The sequence below is a fragment of the Prionailurus bengalensis genome, chromosome C2 (genome assembly GCF_016509475.1).
Source record: "Prionailurus bengalensis isolate Pbe53 chromosome C2, Fcat_Pben_1.1_paternal_pri, whole genome shotgun sequence".
In the NCBI taxonomy this organism is placed as follows: Eukaryota; Metazoa; Chordata; class Mammalia; order Carnivora; family Felidae; genus Prionailurus; species Prionailurus bengalensis.
This window is the reverse complement of record NC_057350.1, coordinates 75,469,493-75,492,270: the sequence shown is the minus strand read 5'-3', so window position 1 is coordinate 75,492,270 and position 22,778 is coordinate 75,469,493. Positions and strand designations below refer to the sequence as shown.

Genomic DNA, 22,778 nt, shown 5'->3' with positions numbered 1-22,778 from the left:
ATTTGATATTTCAATTTCTGCTGGCCGAGTTTACTCTCAGGAAGTATCACAAACCCTACCTGACCTCTTGCTCTTCACTGGTCAGGCCCAGTCCAAACGTGTGGTGGATATCATAGCAGGAGTTGCTGTCTTCCAGCAGGCTAGGGTGTGGTCAGGACAAGAAGCATACCTTAGTTCGTGGCACCCAACAAATCCGGTTCCTCCCTTATATCCTGATGAATGCTGAGAAAAAGACTTACCCGACTTTCTGAAACCTCTTCTCCAAGTTGTCCCAAACATACCTGATTTTCCGCACTTGGATATATCGCAGCTGCAATTACAAATGTGATAGAACAGATGTCATTCACCAAGTAAAGCCCATCAGGGGAGGTGAGGGCTTCTTGGTAGGGGTCCCCACGCAGCTCTCACTTGCCTTGATACATTGTTGTAATTCCCAGCCCAGCAGCCTCACTTGCCTTGACACACTGTTGTAATTCCCAGCCCAGCAGCATGACATTCAGAACTTTCCTCCAATAAACATTTGCAGTATTCTTTTTTAGCAAAGACATGCCATAACATTGTGCTCAAAATTGCTTACTTTTAATTCTGGCTTCAATACCGCATGGTTAATGACAGAGTGGCGGTCAGCCACCAGGGGTTCTTCTGGGTTCTTGCTTATAGGAAACTTCAGTGTCGCTAAGTAGAGGCATATAACCTTCTTCCTCGTATATCTTTGGACTTCATCCTAGAGAAATCAATCCAGCCCATGAAATTCTCAAATATTATTTATTCAATAAGTCACTCAATCAACCAAATACCTACCTAGACCAGAGATTCTCAAAGTTTGGGCTACAGACAAGAGGATCAGCATTAGCTTGAAACTTGCTAAAAATGCAAATTCTCAGCCCTACCATAAGCCTACTAAATCAAAAATTCTGGGGTGAGGTCGGCAGTCTATGTTAAGGAGCCCTCCAACTAATTTGAGAACCACTGTGCTAGAGAATAAAAAGACACACTTCACAAGAAAGTTTTTTTTTTTTTTTTTATGAAGAAAACAGCTTCTGGCTATCTTAACATGACATTTAAGGGTTTAAAATCTACTTCCCCTCAAAATTTGTATTCTAAAAAAACTGAAAAATATCTAAAAATACATCCTTCCTGTGTTATGTCTTTAAGAGTTGTAATACCAACAGCCACTACTCACGTAATGGCTAAGGAAACTGAAAATTAGCCTGACAGAGTAGTCATTTCCCCAGAGTGACATGGAGGAAATGCCTTTCCTTCCTGAGTCAAAGTAAGAGAGGGCAAGTTCCAGGATACTATTGCCATCTACTTGGGGACAAGAAAACTCAAGCAAAGAAAGATCTCTGGAACACCAGCCAGCCATTGGTGGCACCACCAATGCAATGCTGAAGGGCACGTACCGTTGTTCTTAGCAAAACAGTGTCTGCTTCTTGCAAAGGGCATGGGTTGCAATTAGCCCACACTCTCCACTGGGGCTTCCAGTAGAACACCAGCAGAAGAACCCCACATGTCAGCATGGTTGTTATAAGGCACAGGGCTCTGCGAAGATTCTGGGTCTGGTAACCAAACACCTCCTGGAGAGTAAAGAAAACATGACTCTATTTTTCTTTTTTTACGTAAACACATCATTTTGTTCCAAGAAACACAAGCTTTAGATGCAGGGGTGTTAGTTGGGAGACAGATCTGGTTTCGGCTGGTTGAAACAGATCGATTACTCACAGCTGTCAGCTGATACAATTAAAAAAAAAAAAGACCCATTTGGCTACCCTGGCATATGGAGCTTAACACAGACGGGCAGACCAAAGAATGGGCAGACTTATTTGGTTCTAGTTTTAGGAGTCACCCCATGATTTGGACCAGATTCACTTTTTTTAGGTATAAAGTTTAAAAATATATTAATGTAAATTTACTGGTGGAAGATGATACAAATGGTGGGATGATATAAATTAAGAGATTATCTGTGAACACGAAAGATTTTCAAAAGACAGCTTATAGGAATTTACCCTGATGGTAACATGCTGAAATATTTCTACTTTTAGTAGTAGGGGAGTTGATATTATCATGAAATGAGTAAAGACTTTGAGATGCGGTTTTAGAAGGAAACAGTCAAAAACAATATATACCTTTATTTCAAACAAATATCTAATTTCTCTCTTCCACAAAGAAGTGTCACAGCATTGGTTTTTAAATTTCAAAAACTTGATTTTTAGTGTACTTGGGAGACCCAGAAGAATGTTGATTATGAATATTATTACTATAATATTATTTTACCTTCTGCTGTTTTGTGTGTGTGTGTTTCTAAGACTTTGACTTCCATGTCCACATCACAGAGATGTAATGTTAAGAAATGGGTTTTTACTGAGTTTCTATAGCATTTTTAATGACGAAATCTTCTGGAATTTTATGCCAGTTTAGATCATGTTATAATAAATCTCTTGGCTTAATATTTGGAATAGTTTTCATCTTCGGTGATCATTTTCATTAATTTTTTCTAGTAAAGAACTCTGGTAAATGAAGATTTTAATAACAGTTGTTGAAAGTAATCCTTAAACATGATGGAAAGGTCACAGGTAGCAAAGATGTTTGAGTCACTGCTCTACTGGTTATTAGCTATGTGACCTTAGGTAATTCGTATTGTAAGGGTTAAATTGTAGTGTAGGGCTAACAGGAAGCTTGAAAAATAACAACTTTGTTCTGACACTGAAGGTGAAGGGATAACAGCCTTGCTTTACTCTTGCAAATCACATTTCATACTCTTGTAAATCAGGCTTTACCAATGAAGGAAAACAAAAGCTCAAAGAAAGCATCAGAGGCAAGGTCAAGGAGATCCACTGGTTGCAACTTAGTGGCAAAAAGTCTAAACTAATCACCTCATTTGGCAACTGTTTCTAACACATCTGGCAACTGTTTCTAACTCATCTTGGAACTGTTTCTCTGTTCTGTCCCCAGGTAATGATAAAACGATGTGATCAGCTTTAAAAACTCTGTACCCCGGTTGTTCGAGGCCGCATTCTTATCAAGAGTGTTGGTCCCGATCGGTCAGCCTTGCCTCTCATTGTAATAGACTTTGTTGTGACTGTCACTGGTGCCCCTAGCATTCTGTTTCAGGAGTCATGTGGATGCAATATTTGGTGCATTGGCCGGGAAAGTTAAAGGTCTGAAACAGGGCTTTTTCCTCGGATTGCTCCACCAACCCCTGGGAGGAAGCTCGGGATTGGGAGAGGTAAGGGATTCTTGGGCTGCACCATTTGAATGACTCAGGAGGGTCTGTCGGATGCGCCTATAGACCCGGAGTGAGGGATGCTACCGGGACACCAATGGACCCCATTTGATTTGGTTTTTGTCAAGAAAGATCCTATTTTTCAGGTGACGGCCACGGCCTACTGGCCTTGAGATCTCAAACTGTGTTGTCTTCGTGTCTTGTCCTCTTCCTGTTGACTGTGCGTCCCTGTCAGTTTTGCCTATCTTTGTCATGGGTCAAAATCAGAGTCTCATACTAACTCCTTTCTAGGACTATAGGAGAGCTGCCTCAGTTTTTGCCCTCCACGTTAAGAAGCCAGTCCTTCGAACTCTCTGTGAGGTGGAATGGACCAGCTTTCAGGTCGAATCGCCTCCACAGGGGACCTTTGACCTTACTTTGGTATATAAGGTTCATGATATTGTCTTTTCTAGGCACGAAGACCACATTCCATACATTGAGGCATGGAGGACCCTCATTGAAAACCCTCCAGATTGGTTAAAACTTCTTCCCCTTCCCCCTTGCCTCCCTAAAGTTCAGGCTTTATAACTCAAATGCCGCCCATTTGGAGCTCAGAATAAGAATCTTGATGGGACTAGGTGGCCGCCCCCTCTATCACCTGCACCAGAGGAAAAAGAAACCACCCGCCGCCCTATAGTTCTCGCTCAAAGAATACAAGTCAAGATGCTTCAGATCAGGAGGCAAGCCCGAGTCGGGACACTCCCCTGAGCCCGTCTCACACCCGGTCAGGGACTCCTGGAATTCCATCCCCCTCCCACTGCCCTGCCCCTTCTTCCAGGGCCACCCCTGCAGGGTGATGTCCGACCCTTTATGACTTATGTACTCTTCTCCACTAGCGACCTTTATAATTGGAAACTTCAAAACCCCTCATTCTCAGAGAAACCCCAAACATTAATTTCTCTTCTTGAAACTATATTTGTGACCCATCAGCCAACCTGGGATGACTGCCAGCAGTTCTTGCAGGTTCTCTTCACCAATGAGGAAAGAGATAAGATCCATCATGAGGCCCAGAAATTAGTGATGGGGCCAAACGGGCAACCCGCTGAGGATCCCGCTGTACTTGAGGAAGTTTTTCCCTCCTCACATCCTGAAAATTGGGACTGAAACACTCCTCACGGTAGGCGATCATTGACCCTATTTCGCCAGACTCTACTGGGAGGTCTCCCAGCGGCCGCCCAAACATGTCTAAGGTAACAGAAGTAGTTCAGGGGGCCGAGGAAAGCCCCTCAGCCTTCTTAGAAAGGCTCATGGAGACGTACCGCACCTTTACCCCTATTGACCCTGAGGCACCTGAAAATGGGCATTAAACCTGGCCTTTGTCTTACAAAGGCCCCAGACATTCGGAAAAAGTTACAAAAATTAGATGGGTTTGAAGGAAAAAATTTATCTGGGTTAGTTGAAATAGCCCAAAAAGTTTTTAACAATAGGGATTCTCAGGAAGAAAGACAAAAAAATTGACTAGGGTGGTAGCGGCTGTCCTGGATGCCCGCGGGGAAGAGGACCCAGAACGTCCAAAGAATTCTGGTCTGGGCAAAAGAAAAAAGACAAAGGGTTAAAGCGCCACTAGGAAAAAACCAATGTGCATATTGCAAACAAGAGGGACACTGGAAAAAGGATTGCCCCAACTTAGCCCCACGCAAAACTCGGCCACTCCAGGTATCTGTAATGGGAGTCGATTCCAACTGACAGGGCCATGGCTTGGTAGCCCACTTCTGAGCCGTTGGTTACTGTTAATATAGGGGGCCAACCTAAGACCTTCTTGGTGGACACTGGGGCAACATTTCAGTTCTAAAACAAGATCCTGGCCCCATCAGGCAAGGAGCAACCCTAGTGCAAGGAGCAACTGGGTCCCAGACTTGTAAATGGACCACTGAATGACAAGTAGATTTAGGCCATAAAACCATCACACATTCTTTCCTATTCATACCTGAATGTCCCTACCCTGGATTACTAGGTAGAGACCTACTGCAGTTTGAAATTCACTGAAGGGGGTATGCATATTAAAGGCCAGGATGGCCCAACAACAGTAATGGTGACTGTGCCACTTGGGGAAGAGGGCCTGCTCACTCTGGTGAGTGATAAAAATGTCCATGCAGTCGATCCCCTCCTTATAAGCCTCCAGGCAGACTTCCCCCAGGTATGGGCCGAGACCAATCCACCTGGGCTGGCGATTCATCAAGCTCCGATAATAGTGGAACTTAAGGCATTTGCACTTCTGGTAAGACTAAGACATTATCCCATGTCCCGGGAGGCTAGGCGGGGAATCGTCATTCACATCAAAGTGGAGGCTTTACTGCGGGCTCCCCCAGAGAGATGGCTGTCAAATGCTCGGATTACCCAATATCAAGCATTGCTACTCGACCAGCCCCAAATACGTTTTTGTGCCCCCAGAGCCTTAAACCCAGTCACTTTGCTGCCCAAAGGACAAGGTCCGCCTCTGCACTCTTGCCCAGAAACCTTGGCGACGATCTCATCCCTCCGCTCCGATATTACAGATGTTCCCTTACAGGACCCTGATAGCATGTTTTCAGATGGCAGTAGTTTTGTGTTTCAAGTGCAAAGGCATGCCGGTGATGCAGTGACAACAGACCGCGAGGTTTTATGGCAACAGACCCTTCCCCTGGGAACTTTAGCCCAGGGCGCAGAGCTCATCGCGCTAACAAAAGCCCTAAAACTCAGAAGAAACAAGTCAGTTAATATTTATATGGACAGCCGCTATGCTTTTGCAACCGCGCATGTACACGGATCCATTTATCAAGAGCGCGGTCTCCTCATGGCGGAAGGCAAGGACATCAAAAATAAAGCTGAAATTTTAGATCTTCTAGCAGCTATCTGGGAACCTGCGAAGCTGGCAATCATTCACTGCCCGGGACATCAAAAAGGCGACTCCCTAGAAGCAGTCGGAAACCTCCTGGCTGATGCAGCAGCCCGAGAAGCTGCCCTAACTAAAAGTAAAAGTGCCTTGGAGATACCGATCTTGACAGAGCCTTTGCTTCCACTGGAGCCCAGTTACACTCCTAAAGATTTGGAGTGGGTTTTCAAGAAAAGGGGGAAGTATGATACCAGGACGAAAGTGGTTTCAGCATCCTGAAGGTAAGATACTCTTACCCACGGCACTCGGGCCGCGCATGATGTGTCAACTCCACCAAGGGAATCATCTGGGAAAACCAAGATGGCGGAATTAGTGCGGAAAAATTTCAGGGCGCAAGGGCTGGGGAAAAAAGATTGAAGAGATGGTTGAAAGGTGTGTAAGTTGCACCCAAGTAAATCAGGGTGCAAGTAAGAAGGTTTCAGAAGCTAAAAGAGATAGACGAACTGAACCAGGCTGGTTTTGGGAAGTAGATTTTACTGAAATTAAACCAGGGAAATACGGATATAAATACCTGCTTGTTTTTGTAGACACCTTCTCCGGGTGGGTCGAGGCGTTCCCAGTTAAGAAATTATTAAATGAAATAATTCCTAGATTCGGGCTGCCTCTGAGCATAGGATCGGACAATGGCCCGGCCTTCACGGCGCAGGTATCCCAGGGTCTAGCCCAGGCATTGGGAGTAAATTGGAAAATTACATTGTACGTATAGACCTCAGAGCCCAGCTCAAGTAGAAAGGATGAATCGGACCCTAAAATTTAGAGACCTTAACCAAATTGTCCCTTGAGACAGGTGAAAATTGGGTTGATGTCCTGCCTTTTGCCCTTTTGCGAGCATGTTGTACTCCATTTGTCAAGGGATTTTCCCCTTATGAAATTTTATTTGGCAGACCTCCACCTATCCTGCCGAGGCTAGGAGACGATGTAATGGAACAATTGGAACAGGACCATTTGCTGGCTTCACTAATGGCCCTGCAACATGTACAAAAGGAAATAACCAGGGCCTTGAAAGAAGCCTTCACTCATCCTCCTGTTCTTCCTCACCCCTTTCAACCAGGAGACTTAGTCTGGGTCAAGAGGCACAAGCCTAAAACCCTGGAGCTGCACTGGAAAAGACCGCACACCATGATCCTGACTATGCCCACAGCCATGAAGGTAGATGGTGTCCGAACCTGGATTCATCACTCTCAGTTTAAGAAAAACTGCGTAAAGGCGGGAACACCCCAGACTGATACGAAACCAGACAACGAACAGCAATGGAAGGTCCAAAGGCACCCAGAGGATCCTTTAAAGCTAAGACTGATGCGGGCATAATAATTGTCTCGGTTTGTATAATGATAAGTTGGGGGGACTGTACGGAATTGCATCCCCTATCTTTTTGGCCATACCAATGGGAACTCAGGGACACTGTCACGGGGAAGGTGATAGCATCTAATACCTCTTCAACTGTGCCTTGTTTTTTGTTTGATTTCTATGACTTGGTGGAAGACTCATGGGAGACTTTAATTACTAATTATAAACAGCCAACGGGCTCCACTCCTCTGGTCCCCAAAAACCCCTATGTGGTTACCTATGGATGTGGACACAGGGATCAAGAACAAAAATTGGCTAACCTACCAGGGTTATACAGTTGCCCTGCAAATAGAAAGGTTGAATGTGAAGGAAAAGGCCAATACCATTGTGCAAAACGGGGTTGTGAAACGCTGGCTCCCTGGCTGGCAGGACAGGGCCATGACTGCTTAATCACCCGCCTTAGAACTCCAGATCCCAAACGTAAGACTCAAAGAAAATGTAACCCAACAAAAATGTTTAAAAAAGGTTTCTAGTTCCAGTAATCTTTCCTCTTCCTGGGACACTAGACACATTTGGGGGGGGGGGGGCCTCAGAATATATGCTCCAGGAGATGACAAGGGCATTTCCTTTACTATACAAAGGGTTAAAAGAAAAACTCCACCCAATCCGGTAGGGCCAAACAAGGACATGATTTTACACCCCCCGCTCTTTCCGACTGTCCCTTCCCAACCTACCCAACGATCAGGTGCCCCCACAAAGTCAGAATTACCAACAACAGGTCATATCCAGAACCCTTTCTCCCATGAGATGCATTGGCTAGATGTAGTAGATTCTATGTATGCTTGGCTACATTCATCTCACACCGAGATTGTACAATATTGTTGGCTGTGTTTAAACCCTAAACCCCCATATTATGTGAGAGTGGCTACAAATGCCAGCATTGGACAAGACATAGAAAAGCATGTCATAACATTGCTAAATCCAAGCATGACATTATGCCCTTGGGGTTCACGACCAATTTTAACCCTAGGAGACCTCCAAGGGCAGGGTTGGTGCATAGTGTCCCAAGAATATAATTGGCATACCTCCCTTTACAAAAACTCTTGTGCAGAAGTGTATATTCCAAGTAGATCAGATACTGATAGCCCCCAAAAATGTAGCATACCAAGCCCTTACTGGAGCCTGGTTTTCTTGCTCATCAGGAATTACCTCCTGCATTGCAGCCACATACATTGGGGTTGGCACCCGAGAGATTTGTATCCTAGTTCATATTCTCCCACAAATATACCTATATAGTGAAGAAGCAGGGAGAGAAGAACACTTACTTCGAAGGACATTCCAGGGTGAAAAAGGCAGCACCAGTCCTCATTCCACTCCTAGTGGGACTGGGAATTGCGGGATCCACAGCTATTGGAACTGCTGGACTCATTGTGGGGGACCAAAATTTCAAAACTATAAGCGAGCAAGTAGACCGAGACCTAGGCTACTTGGAAATTTCAATTTCTCGGCTGGAACACCAAGTAGACTCTTTAGCCAAGGTTGTATTACAAAACAGAAGAGGACTTGATTTACTCTTCATGAAGGAAGGGCGTTTCTGTGTGGCCCTCAGAGACACGTGCTGTTTTTATGCCAACAATTCCGGAGTAATCTGAGACACTCTCCGTTTGGTCAGGGATAATAGGGAACGTGCCAGGGAGGCCAGAAATAATTGGTATTGGAGTTTATTCTCTTGGTCCCCCTGGCTCACGTCACTGCTCACCGCCACAGCTGGGCCACTGCTATTGTTACTTCTTGGGTTAACCATTGGCCCATGCATAATCAATTGGTTAGTCAAGAGGCGAGTTGGTGAAATAAAAATTATGATGATTAGGTCCCACGATGTCCTGTTAGTTCCTAATGATGAATCAAGGGATTGATTCACTGGCAAGAAAAGGGGGAAATATAAGGGCTAAATTGTAGTGTAGGGCTAACATGTAGCTTTAAAAATAACAGCTTTGTTCTGACACCAAAGGTCAAGAGAAAACAGCCTTACTTTACTCTTGTAAATCACGTTTCATACTCTTGTAAATCAGGCTTTACCAATGAAGGAAAACAAAAAAAGAAAGCATCAGAGGCAAGCATCAAGGAGATCCACTGGTTGCAACTTAGTGGCAGAAAGTCTAAAATAATCACCTCATTTGGCAACTGTTTCTAACTCATCTGGCAACTGTTTCTAACTCATCTGGGAACTGTTTCTAACTCATCTGGGAACTGTTTCTCTGTTCTGTTCCCAGGTGATGGGCTTTAAAAGCTCTGTACCCCGGCTGTTCGAGGTCGCGCTCTTATCAAGAGTGTTGGTCATGATCGGTTGGCCTTGCCTCTCATTGTAATAAACTGTTGTGACTGCCACCGGTGCCCGTAGCATTCTGTTTCAGGAGTCGTGTGGATGCAACAATATCACCTCTAGGGAATCCCAATTTATTCCTAAAAAAAAAAAAACCAGAAATGTGTGCCTTACAGGGTGCTAGTGCTCAAATGAGATAATGTCTCCTTAAGTGCTCTGCAAAGTAATTACCATTTAAAAGTTCCTTTCCAGTGCTTCTGAGTTATTATCATCCACCTGGGAAAAAATGTTCATTAAGTTTAGCACTGCAGCCACTCTATTTTGAGACTATTCATGAAAAGATTTAAATGTAACTCTAAAATATGTTCACTCAGCCTCTAAGCGTATTTCCAGTTGGGTCTCCTTTCTCTCTTCCTATCTTCTTTTTGATTCCATAAACCTGTTCTAGTTTTATTTGTGAATGATAGTTTTATTAGACTCAAATAAAATGTATTTGCCAGTTCACATATTATGTCATAAATATGCCTTATTTCACTAAGTTATTCATGTGGGCTTATTGCCAAAGTATTCAAAATAGAAGCAGAATGGTTTGGAATTTTAGGCCAGCTCATAGGTTGAAAAAGCCCATCACAAATGCCTTTCCCTTTTTTGATTCACTTACATACTACAATGGCATCGGTAATCATAATTCTGATACCCCTTCAGTTCTTTTCTTTACATTTTTTAAAAAAAGAACTGACAATGCCAGCAAGATGGCAAAAAAAATCACTATGACTACACACTGCTAAAACCTTATAAATTGGAATAATTCTTTAGAGAAAGCAAGGTGACAAATTATATCAAGATTTTATAAAGATGTTTCTATTTCTGGAATCAGTAATTCCACACTTGAAAATATACCCTAAGGAAATAATACACAAAGTAGAAAGTGATGTGTATAACAATGCTCAGTGCAGTATTATCTGTAATAGGAAAAGTTATTGGAAGAACCAATTAATAGCTAATGTCTCCATAAGATGTGGAACATCAAAACAGTGGGCTATAGTGGCACCATTAAAAAAAAAATTAGGAAGTCAATGCAGAAATGTGAGCCATTATAGCATTAAGTGAAGAAAAAAAGATAAAGAATAGATAGAATAGATAGAAAACGGTAAACTTAAGCCAACAATATCAGCAATTACATTCAAGATAAATGACATTAATACCGTGATTGAAAACAAAGATTGTCAGAGATAGTAAAAAACCCACTATATGTTGTTTACAAGAGACACCTTTACATACAAAGAAGCAAATAGTTAAAATAAGAAAGAAAGGGAAATATACAAGGCAAAGACTAACAAAAAAGAACTAGTATAGTTATGTTAATTTCAGAGAAAATAGACTTTAAAAATAAAAAATATATTTAATAATTAATTATAAATAAATAATAAATATGAGAGAAAGGAGGACACTTCATAATCTAAAACAAACGAATCAATTCATCAAGAAGGAATAACAATTTTAAGAGCCATAAAAATATGGGCATTTTTAGTAAAAGGGGCACTTATAAGCTAAGTTTCAAACTTTGTAAAGCAAAATAGCACTTAAAGCCACTGTCATCATGGGAGATGTTAACACCCCTTCCTCACTAACTGATAAGACCAGTACACCAAAAGAAGAAAACAAGACAAAAACAAAAACAAAAAACTCACCACCATAAGAATACAGGAAGTATGAACAACCCTATTCACCTAATTAACAAATGAAGAAAATTTTAACCCCAAACTGCATACTTCAAAATTTTCTCAGGTACACATGAACTATTTACCTAAATTGACCACGTTCTGGAACATAAAATGTGATGACATTATAGTTAAACTAGAAATTAACAACAGAATGTAACTTAAAAATTCCCAAAAGATTTGAAATTTTTTTCAAATAGCGTATTTCTAAGTAATAGAGTCAGGTGAAAAATTACAATAGCCATTAAGAAGTATTTTGAACTGAATAAAAATGGAAATTGACAAATAAAAACTTGTGGGATGAACTTAAGACAATGATTAGAGGGAAATATATAATTTTAGATGTGTATGTAAGAAAAGAAAATAAATGTTTGAAATCAATGAAATAAGTTCCCAATCAAGAAGCTGTAGAAAGGAACTGCAAACTAAATCTTAAAAAGTATAAGGAAGGAAATAATAAAGAAAAACAGGGAAAAAAGCAGACATGAATAAAATAGAAATCAGACCTACAATGGAAAAATTCAATGATGTTGAATTTGTACTTAAAAGTTAACTAAAATTGATAAATTCAGAAATAAATCAGAATATTTTTATGGCTCTTAAAGAAAGTTAATGTGTAACTAAAAGCTTTCTACAAAGATATCTTCAAGTCCAAATGGCTTGTGAATGCTTTCAAATATTTAAGGTAGAAGTGATATCAATTTTGCACAAACTCCTTCATAAGTAGAGGAGGTGGAAACGTTCACAACTTGTTTCATGAAGTTAGCATACTCATATACCAAAACCCGATAACATTTGTTAAAAGAAAGGAAAATTACAGGCTAAGATCTGTAAGAAGCATAGATGAAGTAATCACAAAATATCTTATCCAGCTAAATCAGTGATATATATTAAAAGGTAATATGTTGTTACCAAATGGAGTTTGTTCTAGGATTGCAGGAATTTGAAAATCAATCAATGAATTTTGGTATGTTAACATTCAGGAAGAAATTTATAATGTCATGGCAATTGGTATAGAGAAATACTTTCATAAAGTTCAACACTAATGCATGAGGGAGAAAGAAGGAAACAAACAAGGAAACAAAGAAAGAAGCCTCTCAGCAAACTAGGAATAGACAGAAACATCCTTCAGCTAACATCATGCTTAATAATGAAATATTGAATATTCCCCCTATGAAGTTATAAGTAAAAGTAGATTACCAATAATCACCACTAATGTTTAATACAGTTCTGATAGTTTAACAGTGCAATAAGACAAGAAAAAGTAACATTTATATTTGAAACATAAGTAACAGTACTATATTATATACTTGATAGTTTCTAAAAAAGTAGATCTTAAATGTTCTCACCACAAAAAAATAAATAGTAATTATGTGAAGTGATGGAAGTGTTAGCTGATACTTTGATGGTGATCATTTCACAGTATTTAAGTGTACCAATCAACTTGTACACCTTAAATTTACACAATGTTACATGTTACATTGTTACACAATGTTACATGTCAACTAAGGAAAAAAAAGTACAGCTCTCTGTGTGAGTAGATAATATAATTATTAAGAAATCCAAAATAATGTACACGTTATACGAGTTAATAAGTGAATTTGTCAAGGTTGCTGGATACTGGGTCAATATAGAAAAACAACTGTGTTTGTAACAAGCAATTTGAAAATGAAGTTAAATGCCATTTGTAATATCATCAAGCCAAAAAAATCAATATACTTATAATAGTCCTAATCAAGCTAGACAAACCTCTAGACTGAAAACTGCACAATATTGCTGAAAGCACAGATCTAAATAAAAGCAGAGATATATTAAGTTTGAGGGTTAGCCGGGAGCAATCCCATTTATACTCACATCAGACATTTTGTGTGTGTGCGTGGTAATTGAGGAGCTGATTCTAAAATCGGTATGGAAGTACAAAGGACCTAAAGCAATCAAGACAATTTTCAAAAAGAACAATTGTGGAAGACCTACACTACCAGAAGTGAAGACTTACTACAAATTCCTACTAATTACAAGCCAAAAAAGAAAAAAAAAAAAAAAAAAAGAAAAACAAAATAGAGAGTCCAGAAAGAGACTCAAAGATATTTCATCGTTTCATTTACAAAAAAAGGAACCATTACAATTCAGTAGGAGAAAGGATGGTTGGCTCAATAGGTAGTTGCTAGAGCAAAATGAACAGTGCTAGAAAAATGAGTTTTCCCCCCATTTTACACCATATACAAATTAATGGTGGCACATGTACTTAAATGTGATAACTAAAACAATAGATCATCTGAAAGAAAACAGAAAAAATATTTCATGAACTTTAAGTAGGAAAATATTTCTTAAACAGGAAATAAAAAAAGATTAAAAAAAGTTATGTTATTTTAATGAAACTAAAAGCTTCTGTTTATCCAAAGGTCTCTGAAGAAGATACTAGCTATCTGTACCTATGTATAAAAAAAGAATCATATTTGGAAATATCACAAATGACTACGAGTCAAAAAAAATGAAATGTATACACAATAAAAAATGAGCAAAAGACTTGAACAGTCATTTTACAAAAGAGGATTTCCAGGATAGTATCCCACAAGGTGCTCAATATCATGTCATTAAGAAAATGCAAAATAAAACTACAATAACATATCACAGCCAGAATAGCCAAGGCAATCCTAAAAAAAGAACAAAGTTGGAAGACTTAACCAGATTTGAAGGCTTACTCTAAAATGACACAATGATAAAATGACACAACAATGATAAAATGACACGATGACATAGCCACAGTATAGCTAAAATGGAAAAAACTGATTATACCAAGTGTAGATAAAAATGTGAAGCAATGGTACTCATATACATTGTTTTGGGGAGTGTAAATTGGTATGAACGTTTTGAAAAACTGTGTTGCTAAAGATAGGATCACTCTATGAGCTAGTAACTCCATTCTTAGATTTTTACACAGAGAATTGTATATGTTCACCAAAAGATTTGCACAAGAATATTTGTATCAGTTTTATTCATAAGGGCCCCAAATTGGAAATAATCTAAAGGTACATCAACAAGAGAAAGATAAATATTGTGTTTTCGTATAATGTAACACTACAAAATAATTTTTTAATGTAACTTTTAATGCGAACAACAATAAATGTGAATTTCACATACGAGTAAATAAAGGATGGTAAATCAAGACACAATTCTATTTATAGGAAATGAGCAAAAATAACTGATAATAGAAGTCATTGAACTGTCTAAGATCAGTGCACTTTCTTGACACCACTGAATTTATATATGTCAACAAAAGGTAATAAAGGGAGGGTGTTTATTAGACACTCTGTTCCAAGTTGGTGGAAGTTACTTGAATTACTTTAATGGAGTTATATCGAGAAAGAGAAGATAACAGCAAAAAGTCACAGTAACTTTCAGAAATATGTAGCTCCTTGAGCAAAGATGAATAGAAACAATATTTTTGCTTCCTTGATAAATTGGCCTCATAACCTTGGTAAATTTCCTATCATGTCTGTTTTCCCAAAGGTTATAAGCTAGACGTGGGACTTGAAGTTTCGGTTGAATCATTCTTTCATCTGGCATTCTTTTAAATCAAATCCTCTCAGTCAGCTTGCCAATGTTTGTGTAATTTGAGTTTATCCTAGTGTATATCTCCATTTTGACCAATTAATCTCAAGTATAATTTTAGTGTTCTCAATGATTATTCTTCTGATGCAGTTAAGAGTCACTCAGATGTCTCCAAAGTACTGAACACCCGTGGGTACAATCCACTAAGAAGTGCAGGGTAGAGGAAGGAATATGTGTGCTGTTAAGAGGAAGGTAAATAGAAGCTAGAGGCCTCGTAAATGTAAAGACATTGGGAACAGACAGAGGAAGGATCGGAACCTCAAACGCACTACATGTAGTTCCTTGCAGTAAAGTGGCTTTTGCCGCCTATAAGCTATGTGACCTCAGGACTTACCTTCTCTAAGTCTCAGTTTCCATCTCTGTACGTAGGGGATAATAGCACACACCTGGAAGCATAGTTGTGACGAGTAATAGAGGTGGAAGGTGTTGAGCACAAAGGAAGCTTTCAATCAATGTTAGCAGGTGATGTGATAATAGGTTCAGCCAAAGGTGGAGAGAGTTTTTGGTTTTGAGTTGTGAGATACTGAAACAAGGTTGGTAATGGGAAGCGGCTGTGTTCCACAGGGTGAGGAACCCAGATCTACCACCTACTAGTGAGTTGAATAGCACAAATTTTCTATTCTCTGTTGCCAGTAATGTTCCCTCACTTTTTCGTTTCCTACTAGAATTCCATGCTCCCAATACCAGGAGAGGTACCACATTTCTAATGGTCTTTTCCTTGGCCCAAAATACAAAAGGAAGCAGCCTGGATTCAGAGTAACAATGAAATATGCACGTGCCTTTCAACAGAGGTTGCTGCTAAAGGGCACAATTTAGAGCCCTATCCAGGTCTACCAGCAGAGCCTCTGTTCTTTATACCCCACCCCATTGCCTTCTAGAAGCTCTCGCTTCTGCTCCTTGCTCCATCACTTACTAGTTAATACGATCTGGGTAAATGATTTAAGTTCACTAAATTTTTAGATTCCTCATGTGAAACTGTGGCTGCATGAGAAAACTCAGTTCAAATCATCCCTCTACCACTTAACCCCATATAAGTCCTTGAGCAACCCACTTTATTTCTTCTGATGACTCACTTTCCCCTTCCATAAAGGAAAATAACAGTATCTTCCAGGTTTGTTCCAAGAAACCAATGAGTTAATGCATGGAAAGCATTTAGCAGGGCTCTTGAAACATTTCAAGTATGTAGTATACATTAACGGTTAATATTAGCTTGAGTAATACACAGGTCAACAAAATTTCAGTAGATTAAAAACGGCTAGTCCCATTGGAGTCATTGTGAAATGATTTGACCACAGGCAATATCCAGAACTAAATGCTATTAGAGAAAACCGTTGTTGTATTTCTAAAAGTGATTGATCCAATGGCTTAAGTGGAATTTTTGCTTTTCCCACAGAGCATGAATTGTCAAAATTGAAGTCAAACACAGGCCAAAAAGAAAACTGCTCACCTTCGTGATACATGAAACTGGGAAAAGAGCTTTAAGATAAACGCCAAATTGATTGAAAAACTAGCTTAGTAACTAATATATAATATATATGAATCATGCATTAGAAATTATATGTACATATGTATTATATATGTATATATATGTATATATATATATATATGAGCATACACACACACACACACAGTACAATCATCTTCACTCATACAGGAGGAAAACCGTGTAATAGGGGATCCTCCCCCCCCCCCCAAGGTAATGTGACTTTGCATATGTTACTTAACTGAGCCTCATTTTCCCAGTATAAATGTCTGAGTGGCTAGCTCATGGGGATTAAATGAGAACATACAATATGGAGTTCTAGTGCATAAAAGGCACTTTTAAAATCATTTTCCTTTCTTTTTTAAATAAGTAGGTCTTATAATTACCATCAGAGATGGAACTAAGTTTGGCCAAATTCCGCAGGAAAGGAGAGTTACAGGGTGCAGCTTCATCTAAACATTGTCTCTTCCCCCGAGTCCTCTTTTGGAGAGCTCCTCTTAGTTGGGTGCAACCATCCCCCAGCTCTCTGCTTATTTTTCTTCCTGAATTTTCATTGCATCTAGAGCACTAGCATTTGTGCATGACTGGTGTTGTGAACAGGTCCTTTTGCATTTTTGTAAACGCTTTTATTCTTATGCTCACCTTTCATGTGTTTATCTAAATATTTCTTTTCAGCAATGTTTAAAGTTTATTTTTATTTATTTTGAGAGAGAAGATAGAAAGAATGCAGGAGGGGCAGAGAGAGGGAGGCAGAATCTCAAGTAGGTTCCGCCTTGTCAGCACAGAGCCCGATGCAGGGCTCCGTCTGTCTAATGAACTGTGAGATGGTGACTGGAGCTGAAGAGTCGGAAGCTTAACCGACTGAGCCACTCAGGCGCCCCTACTTATCTACATATTTCTTGCGTACTTACCATGCACAGGCACCGCAGTATGTGACTCAACTGTTTTAGAATGGGTCTCTGGGTTACAGTTTGCAACACATTCACTTACTCAAACCCACATTCTCGCAGCACCAAGTCAGTATTTACTCAACCAAGACATAACATAAATAATTCTCAGTACGCTAATTACCCCTGGGAATGGCAATGCCAGTTTTTTGCTGTGAAGTGTTAAGCCCTTCCATGCAGAGGTGCTCCAATAGCCTTAGAGTAAGTTAGCTTTTTCTGGGCAGGCCTCAAGCTTTCCCTTGAACCATGGCCAAGGAGATGATACCTCTGAGTCCTTTTATGGGCCAAGAATTCATCGTGTTTGTCCTCTTTTTTCTCAAACAGCAATCACAGCACCATGTTTCCATTCATTATTCACAATCTACCCTTTGTCATCTTTATCTGGAGACCCAATTGTGTTCCTTTGTGTGATAGGTGAGTGAAGGTTCTCCTCTGCTCTCTTGTCTCCAACTCTGCCGTGTTCCCAGGTTCTTTTCTTTAATGTTAGGGTAAATGTCTCTGGTTCATGGATCATGTTAAAATTTTTAAGCCTACTTGTTAATTTTGAGAGAGAGACACAGAGAGCATGAGTGGGTTAGTGGCAGAGAGAGAGTGGGAGAGAATCCTAGGTAGGCTCTGCGCGGTCAATGCAGAGCTGGATGAGGGGCTCGAACTCATGAATCGTGAGGTCATGACCCGAGCCGAGATCAAGAGTTGACGCTTAACCAACCGAGCTACCCGGGTGCCCCAATTAATGGATCATGTCAGTATAGTCATTGTTCCTTACCCCTCTATTACTGCTTTCGTTTGGCCGCATGTAGTAATTTGTGTTAGTCATCACTGATTAACAAGAAATTTTAGTTATAGTTTCATATATCTTGTCCTGTGTTCACGCATGGAGTGTCCCTTGAGCAGGGGGAGACAATGTCTTGGGTCACTTTCTCTTTTGTCTGCATTTGGCAATCAGAGCTAACCTTTCTCAAGCACTTACTCAGGTACCATTCAATCCTCACAACTACTCCATGAAATAGGTGTAATTATTTATGAAAATAGATACTATTATTCACAGTACTTATAAATTATTGTTTGTAGATCAAAAAATTGAGTCTTAAAGATGTTCAAAATAATTATTGAAATAGGTCAACCTCTTAAGTTTTCCCTGTACGCTTCTTTCTGGAATAAGAAAAGCCCTTTCCTCTTTAGCAGTGTGAATCAAAACCCAATACCGAAGAGATGAACATATTATCACACTCAGCTCCAGACATTCCCATAAAGTCAACTACTCTAACAAAAGTGCTACTTCCTGGAAGTAAAAGTGCAAGTAAGGACTTTTGTTTGATGCAGCTAACAGCAAAAAAGCAGAAAGCGTGGGTCAAAAAGTAATGAGATGCATGGGCTAATCAGCAGAGGCCATTTCGAGAGCCAGAATTTGCCTTAGACCAGGACATGGGACAACATGGCATGTTCTGTTAAATTTTATTCCTGAAATGAGGGCATCAGTAATACAAGAGGGGTATCTCAGAAATGATATGGTTCAAATTCCTTTCCTGAAAAAAATAGCTATAGACCATCCTTCACAATGAGCATCCAGAGGCTACCAAAGTTAGGCTGCTCACTAATTTATAGGGCTATACCTTCCCTTGTTGGATAGCTGTGGTGTATTAGTTTTTATTGCCACATAACAAACTTAGTGGTTTAAAACAACACAAATCCATTATCTCGCAGTTTCCGTGGGTTAGGGGTCTGACTGTGGATCCTCTGCTCAGTGTCTCACAAAAAGATCAAGGTGTCCTCTGGGCTGTGTTCCTTTCAGAGATCAAGGACCTCTTTCCAGATCACACGGTTATTGGCAGGATTCAGTTGTTTCTTCTAGCACCGAGAGAGAGAGACCACCACCCCCCCTTCTCTTGCTGGTTGTAAACTAGAAGTTGCTCTCAGTTCTCAGTTCTTAGACACACTCAGAGCTCTTAACACACAGAGCTTTCCATTTTCAAAGATGCAATGGAAGAAGGTCCCTTGCATCAAGCCCCTATCACGCTCTGAATATCCATAACTCCAGAAAGAACGCAAGCTCTTTTCTGTGCTCACCTGATCAGATCAGGCCCACCTAGGCAATCTCCCTTTTGATTAACTCAGCTGAGTCTATGTTAATTACATCTGTAAAATCCATTTTGCCACACAACATAACATAGTCACCGGAGTTACAGCTCATCATATTTATGGGTTCCACCACACTCAACTGAAGGGAATTATACAAGGGGAAGAGTCAATAGAGAGGTATCATGTTAAGATTCTGCCACCACAGATGGTTAGGAAATTGTCCTGTAATGAAAATAAATCAGGCTGGATTCTGCCAACTTATACTCTGTTCTCCACATCAGCCTCTCAACTATTGGAAGACAAGTGCCTTGATTATTCTTTGGGTAACTATTCCCAATATCTTTTAAACGATTCTATTTTTTTTTTATTTTAAATCCAAGTTAGTTAACATATAGTGTAACAATGGTTTCAGGAGTAGAATTTGGTGATTCATCACTTACATACACCCAGCACTCATCCCAACAAAAGTGCCATTCCTAATGCCCATCACCCATTTAGCCCATCCCCCCATCCAACACCCCTCCAGCAATCCTCAGTTTGTTCTCTGTATTTAAGAGTCTCTTATGATTTGCCTCCCTCTCTGTTTCTTTCTTATTTTTCCTTCCCTTCCCCTGTGCTCATCTGTTTTGTTTCTTAAATTCTACATATGAGTGGAATCATACTGTATTTATCTTTCTCTGACTGACTTATTTTGCTTAGCATAATACATTCTAGTTCCATCCACATTATTGCAGATGGCAAGATTTCATTCTTTTTGATCACTCAGTGATACTCCATTGTGTGTGTGTGCGCGCCCACGTGTGTGTGTGTGTGTGTATACTACATCTTCTTTATCCATTCATCAGTTGATGGATATTTGTGCTCTTTCCATAATTTTAGCTATTTTTGTTAGTGCTGCTATAAACACTGGGGTGCATGTGCCCCTTAAAATCAGCCTTTTTGTATCCCTTGAATAAATACCTAGTAGTGCAATTGCTGCATTGTAGGGTAGCTCTATTTTAAATTTTTTGAGGAGCCTCCATACTGTTCTCCAGAGTGGCTACACCATTTTAAATGATTCTTGTTTGTGAAATCCAGATATCTTTCTAAATACACTATACTTCTTGTTTGATTCTTAGAATTAAATATAACTCCCTAGAAGTTTCCTAAATATTATAGATTATAATAGAACTGTTATTTCTTCTATTATGCTGAATGGGCTTCTAGTGAGACATCCAAGTACTAATTTTTTATAGCTATATCATAGTGGTAACTAAAAATTCAGCCATGACCAAATAAAGCACTTTAATTACTTTTTCACACATAGCTACGAAGCCCAAGTCATTGATATCCCCACCTTGTAGTTTGAGAGTAACTTTAAACACAAACTCAATACCAAGGCCTGTTATACCACATTGTCAATTTCTCTCTTACAATCAAGTCTAGAAAACTTTTTGAATCTTGGTTCTGTCGCCTATATTGTTACCTTTCCCTCATAGTGGGGCATCAGTCACAGATTAGATAAGCTTGCCTTCATCCAAGCTGTTAACATGACAAAAGACAGGAAAGAGGCCAATAGGGCGTGATTTTTGATTTTCAATTTTAATCCTTTGAGTAGGGTTTGTGTGTGTGTGTGTGTGTGTGTGTGTGTCTTTAAATTAAAGATGAGAAGTACATGCTGTTGTTTAAAATAATTCAGGGTCACCTGGGTGGCTCAGTTGGTTAAGCATCCAACTTTTGCTCAGGTCATGATCTCATGGTTCATGGGTTTGAGCCCTGCATTGAGCTCCACACTGGTGTGGAACCTGCTTGGGATTCTCTCTCTCCCTCTCTCTCTGTCCCTTCCCCCATTCATGCTTTCTCTTTCTCTCAAAATAAATAAATAAACTTTAAAAATATATTAAAATAATGCAGACGTTCCAAGTTCCTGATTTTTCGTACTAATTCATCACATACTGTTTGGTTTCGTAATGGTAGCTCTCAAACAATTATCACTCCCCAAGTTTAATCAGACAAAGGGAGGATATTTCCAATACTAATTTCACTTACTATTTGAAAATTTCCCATAGTAAGTCCTGCCTCCTTGGATGTAAATGAACTCCTTATATTTTCACAGCACTTTCCACATTTCATATATGGCACTCGCAAAACTTTCAAATCAGAGAGGTTAACGTGATATTGTTTTCAGGCAACTAGCAAGGCCCCAAAAGGTGTCCACACTCGTGGTTAATAGCAGGTCCTTGACTAAAGCCCAGATCTGTGGTCTTAGAGTCCAGGAATCCTTCACTGTTTCGCAGAAAACAAATTAATGTGAAGTGAAGAGCTCTCCTGTCAAAACTGTATCTTCCACACCAAGTAGCCCTTTCCTCCCCTGGAGCTGCTCCCAGTTGTAATGTTGACATTTAGTTGGCAGGCGTCAGTAAAGAGGGGGAGAGCACCAGTGGAAAGATTGGCTTTGCAACTCATGTGAACAAAGCATCTCTTGTCTCAGAGGCAGAATCAAGACCACCTTTAGAAAGCAAATGCAGCACGAATGGCCTAAGAGAACCCTGAAACAACGGCTGACATGCACACTGTATGCCTCAATACATGCCTGGCTAAGGAGAGAGACCTATGCCCCCCATGTGATTCAGAAAATTAAAACACTAGGCTACAGACTTTATAAATACATCACAGAGTTAGAGAAAAAATAAAGAGCGACCAAAGATTTTCATGAACAGTCATCTACGTGTTGGGGAAAAAAACCATCACAACTGGCACAGAGCTGTTTAGTAGTGAATACAGGTAAGCAGGTTTTAGTTCTTTGAATCCCTTCAAGATTTGAAGCATTATACCATTGTCCAGATCAGTGTGGTATGATAATAGAAGTCGCTGATGTGAACCATGTTTGTAATTGAAATTTCCTAGTGGACGCATTAAAGAAGTAAAAAGCAGATGAAATCAATTTTTATAACATATGTTATGTAACCCAACATATCCAAACTATCATTTCAAAGTGTAACCGATATAAAAATTATTAATGAGCTATTTTACTCTTTTTTCTTTCACTATCTTCAAAATCTGGTGTGTATGTTACGCATAGAGCACATTTCACTTTGGTTCCACTATGTTGCTAGTATTCAAGAACCATGTATGACCAGGGACTGCCTTCCTGAACAGTGTCGGTGTACATGAAATCACTTATTTTTATTAGGTTAACAAAGAAGGGTGTGG

The 22,778-nt window shown here is 39.8% G+C and overlaps 1 protein-coding gene across 1 annotated transcript in view; it reads right to left on the bottom strand.

Annotated features, from left to right (window-relative positions):
• The window catches only part of ATP13A5 (ATPase 13A5), a 141,210-nt gene that overhangs the window by 114,812 nt on the left and 3,620 nt on the right, over positions 1–22,778 (bottom strand). The window contains exons 2-5 of the mRNA XM_043594576.1: positions 1,404–1,577; positions 578–724; positions 240–310; positions 60–140 (exon numbers count right to left, since the gene is read on the bottom strand). Of these exons, the coding sequence (XP_043450511.1) occupies positions 60–140; positions 240–310; positions 578–724; positions 1,404–1,577 (473 nt within the window). The remainder of the gene's footprint in view (positions 1–59; positions 141–239; positions 311–577; positions 725–1,403; positions 1,578–22,778) is intronic.